Source organism: Mus pahari, chromosome 15 (genome assembly GCF_900095145.1).
Source record: "Mus pahari chromosome 15, PAHARI_EIJ_v1.1, whole genome shotgun sequence".
In the NCBI taxonomy this organism is placed as follows: Eukaryota; Metazoa; Chordata; class Mammalia; order Rodentia; family Muridae; genus Mus; species Mus pahari.
In genome coordinates, this window is record NC_034604.1 from 15,945,455 (window position 1) to 15,953,096 (window position 7,642).

Below are 7,642 nucleotides of genomic sequence, written 5' to 3' on the forward strand. Positions count from 1 at the left end.
GACCCTCCTGCTTCCTCCTATGTAGTTGGGGCTACAGGTAAGCACACCACTGAACCAGGCCATAATTTTATAATCTTTAAAAGAACATTTTCAACTCTCCTGTTAAGATCCAGGAAGAAATTGCATGGAAGACACAGAATCTCTGCCCAGCCCAGTCAAGGATCCTAGAAAATCAAGGTTTACAAAAAAAAAAAAAAAAATTTAAAAAAAAAAAAAAAAAAAAAAAAAAAAGTTGGTTGTTAAAGAATTCCTTTTTTTTTTTTCAGCTAAATTTCACTTAATAAAAAATAAAAGTAAGCTAGGAATCAAGCACACATTGCCCTTTGGGCTTTGGAAGCACGGTTGTTCATGGTGTGTGTACTCATACGTGTGTAGTCTCTAAACTGGGATTCATTGAGTAATGTTTATCGTGATTTTCCCACAGTGATACATGGCATATTTCCAACTTATCTCCTTCCACTCACAGTTATAAAACACCACCTATAAGGCACATTGGAATGTGCCCTTGGAACGGGCTGTTGGGTGAAAAACAAAGCCTTGTTCATTCTTCGCCGTTAAACAGTCTTTAAGGAGATGGCAATTAGAAGTCGTCCCATGCACTTCATTTCCAAGCATCATTTTCGTAAAATTCTGTACAGGAACAGGGCGATGTCCCTTTAAAAGTCTCTACCAAGCAGCCAGCAAACAGGCTCAGCAACTTCCCTGGGTGGAATCTCCTGTGACTGAATAGTCAGCCTGGAGCAATGAAACTGCCCAAGCGCCTCCACCTCTGCAGATCTTTGATCTGCCTGAGACTGCAGGATTCACAGAAGAAGCCTGTTTCCCACAGCATCAGAAGACAGAGAAGCAAAAGCAAATCCTCCACAGGCCTGCGCAGACTCACTCAAGCTGGGCTCTGCATGGGTGAATTCAGAGAGCCACTAATGAGCCCTCTGTCCTACAGCCTGGTCCTGTCTCACTCTGGTCTGGTCGGTGAGCAGTTTCTTTTCCAGTTTCCCAAGCCCCACCTCCAAAAAGCTGAAATTAGGTGACTCATATGTATTTAAATACTATTAAAGCTTTGCTGACAACATGGGATTTTTTTACCTACCTGGTATTAACGAGTATACTCCAGGTTCCCAAAAGATTCTGGGCCTTGTTTAAGGACCTAGAAATAAAAACTTGTTATGTGTTCCAATCCCCCTCTCACCCCCTCTTTATGGTGACCCTTAGGAAGTTAGTAAATTCTGTGACAAAAGATGTTCTAGTGTGTCAGCTTGGGAGACACACCCAGAGATACCATCTAAAGAGCTGCTGGCTTTCTAACTGGCTGCTCAGAGAAGCTACAATGACATCTTTGGGAACAGTCAAAGGTGGATGAATTTGAGAGAGGGCGCTGATATGCTGTGCAATACGCTTGACTCTACCAAAGTATGTATGCCAGACTTCTGTGTCATTGCTGACTGTCTTCATGGTGGAGGAGTAACCCATTTAGGGGAGTAGTTTCTGTGTGATGTGCTGTTGTATCTTTCTTAGATAATAAATTCCTTGAGGCAAGAAGAGTAATACTGCATTTTTTATTAATTACAACACTTAATGAGGTGCCTGGCATATTGCCAGTCAATTGATAAGCTCTGAATGAGTGGACTTAAATAGATGATGACTTGGAAATAAGCCACACTGGAATTGGAGTCTCAGGGACACCCGTGTTTCTATTCTGATTAGTTTACTAGCATGGTGGGCCTTTATATGTAGTGAAGTGACTAAAGGCGCTGTCTGAAGGTAACTGCAGTCATCCCTCGTATCTTTAGTATAAAATGATATTTCTGCTCTTGGGAAGTGAACTTATGGGTGGGAACTGGGAAAATATAGTGATTTAGGTAAGTAAAAAAATATGTTGACTCCAGGGAATCTTTACACAGAGAAGGCAACAGGGGTAAAAGCCAAAGCTAATTCCTCTTTTAGAATGTCTTTAAGTCCTTCTGATTTCTCCTTTGTCTCAAATAGAATTTAGCTATCCTTCTTGAAATGAAAGTGTGGTTCTCAGAATTAACCATGGCACATTTCAAGTCTTAAACATTCTACAGCAGTGCAGCTCAAACATAAACCCAGCCCTGTAAACTCTGTTTTCAGAAAAGTTCCTGGGGAAATGCTGGCACTTGCTCAGGGCTGTATGGAGAATGACACATACACATAACTTAAATTTTATTTCTAAGTGTGAGACTCTGTCAGCAATCTCTTTCAAACACTGCTCAAAGGGTTTCCACATTTTCTTATTATTCAGACAATAAGGCCACAGACACATATGACTTCTGGAAATCTTGCTGGTACTAACTTGAACTCATCCACAAGCTCAAGGCTCGGAGTCCAGTGAGTAGCTTTCCGTTTGAAGTTGGAACTAGGTTTGGTCTGTGGTTTCAAAGGAGTGTAGATACTGCAGACAGATTGTTACAGGTACCCAGAGAAGACACAAACTGACTTCCTATTTAAAGCTGACACAAAGAGTGTGGTCATGAACTGGAGATGGGGTCATTTGTTTTCCTTGTACACAGCCTGGGAAGGGCAGGGCAGGGGAACAGAGAGAACAGAGCTGGCTTTCACAGGAGGGACAGGGCTGTGTCATCCAGCTGTGGGCAGAAGCAGCTGAGGTAAGATGGCCAGCTCAGCGGTCAGGCAGAGCAATAGCATCTTTGGCATTAAGGCTTGCGTGGTTTGCTCCAGGGGATTGTTCATATCCGGCAAGTGAGTTTCTCGTGGAAAAAAAGCACTCACAGAATGATTCTAAAAGGAACAGCCAATTTATCTCTAATTCAAATTCACCTTCAATATCCTCCCTTGCCATGCATCTATTCCTCTCTATTTTTCTTAGCTTTTGAGAAAGAAGCTGTACTTTAGGAGATTTAAGGGATAATAAAGAAAGCCAAGTAAAACTGGTCTCCGTGTGTGGAAAAGGATGCAGTCTGAAGATGCAGGTTTGAGATTTGCCACTCCTGAATCCTTATTAATTCAATCTGTCCCTGTAATGGGGGTGGGATAGAATGGGAATGGAGTCAGGCTAGGGATGCTGTGACTAACATACAGAATTTTTGTAAGGATAGAAAAAGCAGTTAGGAAATAAAATAATCCCTAGGATACAAGGGCCTGTGCCGTCAAGTACCTCGGCTGCTCCTGGCCTTTCTCTGCGTGTTGTACTTGGCACACACAGTGCTGACCTAATAATAGCTTCATGTGAGTGCAGTGCCTTGCTTTCTCAGATAGCCACTGAGAAGTGGCAAGGGGGTGAACAGATCTAGCTTCCAGGAAATCTGATCCCGGGAGAGAGAGACAAGAATGGTCTGTGTCTTGGGGTCTTGCTGGTTCTGGTTGAATCTGTCTGAGGCACAGGTGCCCGTAGACCGACTTGGAATGCTGTTCCTCAGAACCACACCCTAGAGAGTTTGACTAGCACAGCAACTCTGTGGGCAGGAACCAGGCTGCAGCAACAGCTAAACGAGAGTGGATGCAGGAAGTAGACATTTAAGTATCAGCCACCTGGAAAGAGAGTCTTCAGAGTGAAGGGAAGGGAAGTCCACCTGTGTCTGGTATGCTTTGGATTTCTTAGACAAGTCTCCTGTCTATAGAGTGATTTCTTAAATTTCTTCATTAAGAACTTTTTCACTGGAAAGGAAATTTTTGTGCCTCAAATTGCCCGATGGCTGGACAGGCAATATCAGTTTTTGCTGCCAACATAAACACACATACTTCCTTTCAAAAAAATCCTGCTTGCCTGATCAAGCCCAGCACTTTCTACATGTCTTAGAATGTATCCAAGAATGTTTCGGCTGCAAACAGAAAAGAAATTCTTAGAGTGAGATGAACCATAGGCCAAACAGAAGGACCTGGACAAACAGAAGAATTCACCTGTAGCAAGAATTTTAAAAAGAGATGTGTCAATATAGACCCAGAAGTCGACTTCTTATCTTGATCAATGTATGTTCTTAAAAGGTAATCAGAAAGTGTTTGAACAAGAAGCAAGATTTTATTTTGACCTTAATAGAAAACGTATTTGTTGCAAGCGAAAAATTTAAAACATAGGGAGCCAGAGAAGGGACTCAAGTGACATTTAATTGCCACACTCAAACGTGAACCATGACCCACAGTATAGTCTCTAGGAAGAGACATTTTCTGAGTCTAACATGAACTGGCTTTGACTTAGCAGTCTGGTGCATACATACATGCACAGGATGCACTTAGAGTCTGGTCCATGCATACATGCACAGGATGCAAGGATTGTTATTAGAGTTACTAGATGAAAATGTTAGTCAACCTAGCACAGAAGAATCATAATTTAAAAATCTTTAGTTCACTTCTTTGAATTTTCTCTCCTTAGTAAACGTCTGGCTTTATGTATGACAGACTGACAAAATCATAATGTCTTATGTATTTGAAAACATTAAAATGGGCTGGGTGTGGTACTACATGCCTTTAGTTTCTGAACTCTGGAAGCAGATAGCAAGTGATCTCTGTGAGTTGAGGCCATCCTGGTCTACATAGTGAATACCAAGACAGCCAGGGCTACATAATAAAGAGACCCCGAGGAAGAAGAAGGAAGAGGAAGAGGAGAAATAGGAGAAGGGGGAAGAGGAGGAGGAGGAGAAGAAGATGAAGAAGGAGGAGGTGGGAGGAGGAAGAGGAGGAATTGGAGAAGGGGGGAGAGAGAGAGAGAGACAGAGAGACAGAGAGACAGAGACAGAGAGAGACAGAGAGAGTAAAGTGGCTGGAGAGGACATGAGAAACAAATTGTGAGGGTTAGGGTCCTTGTTCACACTTTAGAAACTAAGTGGCATTCTCAGGGTGGTTGCACCTAAAAGTCCCACAAGGCTAGTGCTTTCCATGGTGCAGCTTCTTAGCTCCCTGAGGATATTCAACTTCCATTGCTACCTAATTTTTGTCCCAATTTCTTAAAGTCCATCTTATGTTGAAAATTATTTTTATTTCCATTTTTAAATTTATTTTGACAATCCCCTCATTTCTTTTTTTTTAAATTTTTTATTATTATTTTCTTTATTTACATTACAAATGCTATCCCGAAAGTTCTCTATACCCTCCCCCTGCCTCTGCTCCCCTACCCACCCACTCCCACTACTTGGCCCAGGCCTTCCCTTGTGCTGGGTCATATAAAGTTTGCAAGACCAAGGGGCCTCTCTTCCCTGTGATGGCCGATTAGGCCATCTTCTGCTACATATGCAGCTAGAGACACAAGCTCAGGGGGTACTGGTTAGTTCATATTGTTGTTCCACCTACAGGGTTGGGTACTTTTTCTAGCTCCTCCATTGGGGACCCTGTGTTCCATCCAATAGCTGACTGTGAGCATCCACTTCGGTGTTTGCCAGGCACTGGCATAGCCTCACAAGAGGCCACTATATCAGGGTCCCTTCAGCAGAATCTTGCTGGCATGTGCATTAGTATCTAGGTTTGGTGGCTGATGATGGGATGTAGTTCAGCTGTTAAGCTGAATGCCTTAACTATCCAACTTAAATATTCTACCTTAAATATTCCACTTCCAAACCTTCTTGGAATTCAAAACTTTGGTCTCAGAATGAGGATTTCACTGCTGTTGCAAAGAACATCTCCCACCTTGCTCTGTGTATTCGAGGGGCTGCAGTAGAGAAACAAAATGGCTGTACCACGGATGGAAAAGGAAAGTTTCAAACTGCCAAGGCTCTCTCAGAAAAGTGGAGAGAGGCAAGATGTGGGGACGTCTCCAGGTTATAAGGACAGTGGGTTATAAGGATCTGGGAAAAGGGAAGCTTGCAAGTACTTGTGTATAGGCCCGAAGGAGCCTGAAGCCTAACATGGTCCTTGGTAGGTGCCGAAGGTTAATTGGAGAGCATCATGGCTCTTTCACCAGAGGGAGTGCAAAAGCTACTTTTGTCAGATGGGAACAGGCTTCACAAATTCCTTAGGAGCTCTGGCTTTTATTTAACTGCCAAATATACTACTACAGTCAAATTTGAGCTGGGCCTAGACTCAATTTTGGATGAGTCAGTGGGCCTAACCTTTTTTTAGAGACTGGAATACCCTTTGGACCTGCCTGACACGTTGTATCTTCACTCTTCCTTACAGAGTGCCTTGTGGCCCAGTTCCCTGTGAGTGAACACTGACAGGAAGCCGCGCTTTGGTGTGTTAGCCACAGATGCCCTGTATCAGACTTGAACCATGGAGCTCTGTCCAGACATGTGAAGCTTAGAGAGTTGAGTGAGCAAAAGAGAAGACAGAGTTTTGCTAAAAGTGAGTCCACTCAGGGGAGAGAAAACAGAAAGGGAAGGGAAGATAGCAACCCTCATTGAGAAGATGAGTCAGATAGGGTAAATGTAGCTGATGGCTCCTCTCACAGCAGCATTCCTTGGTTGGTGTCTACTGTCCTTCCAAAAACAGGAAGTAAGAGATCCTGGCCCTGAAAGCCAGAGGCAATGCTAGAGGAATTAGGGGAGAGGTGCTTATTAGCCTAGGAATTTAGCTGAGAACATTTCTCTTCAGAGGTCCACACATTACAAGAAAGCTGGAGGACTTGCCTGGCAACCCCAGAAAAAAATGGAAAACAAACAGAAAACCTGAACAGTTATGTGAACAAAAAAAAATAGGTTAAATTCCACAGAAACTACAAATCTTTTCATTTGTCAACAATAATTAGAATTTGCTATCCACTGAGATCTTAACATTTCTTAGAGAAAACAAAAACTCTTTGATCCTTTACAACTAAAGTAGGAAAAAAAAAAAGGAGAATTAGGGGCTAGAGAGATAGCTCACTCAGCAACATGCTTGCTGTGTCTGAGAACCTGAGTTTGATCCCCAGAAATTACATAAAACAGCCTGATTTTAATGTGGCTAACACATATAATCCCATCACCTGGGAGGCCTACATGTAAATGAGGCTCATTGGCCAGCCACCCTAGTTTCCAGGCACGCCTCCAGACAAGGGAGAGACACTCTCAAAACCAAGGTAGTCAGTTGTTACAAACCACAGGCTGACCTCTGGCCTCCTTCCAGATGGATGCACACACTTGTAGCCAACATGTATGCAAACAATCAAAAAAGAAGGAGGGGGAAGAAAAAGGGGAAAGGAAGGAGGAGGGAGGGGAGGGGGGAGGAGTGGAAGGGGGAAAAAGAGAGATTTGAGATGTATAAAAGTAGTCAGAGAAGTGAGCACAGATTCTCAGGAAGCTGTTTGTACTTGATAGTTGTTGTGAGAGAGAAATCAGATTCTTTCAATGGAGTGACACTTCATATATAACCACACTCTAGGGGAGGATGCTCAGAGTCAGTCGTTAGCCAATACAAATCAGAGTTCTTTTGTTTAATGGGTTGTTGATATTTAAAGGACAGGAAGAACACGAAGTTGGGTGGTTGCAGTGGTGAGAGGAGCTGAAGGGAGAAAAGAATATGATCAAAATATATTCTATGAAATTCTCAAAGAAAAAATAAACACTTTGTTTAAAGAAATAGTCCATGAAACTAGTTCCTCTGGTAAAGTCTTGAACTCCCAGAGAGAGATGTCATGGTAGCCTTGACAATTTACTTAGTCATTCCTCTATTGGGAACTAGCTAACCCAACTGTAAATCATTTATCCACCATTAAGAAAAGTCAACTTGCTGGGTGTGGTGGTGCACGCCTTTAATCCCA

At 42.7% G+C, this 7,642-nt stretch overlaps 1 protein-coding gene across 1 annotated transcript in view; it reads left to right on the forward strand.

The window, feature by feature from the left end:
- The first annotated feature begins 743 nt into the window (after positions 1 to 743).
- Dsg1 (desmoglein 1) overlaps positions 744 to 7,642 on the forward strand; it is a 113,661-nt gene continuing 106,762 nt past the window's right edge. Inside the window, 1 exon segment of the mRNA XM_021215033.1 lies at positions 744 to 968. Within this exon segment, the coding sequence (XP_021070692.1) occupies positions 744 to 968 (225 nt within the window).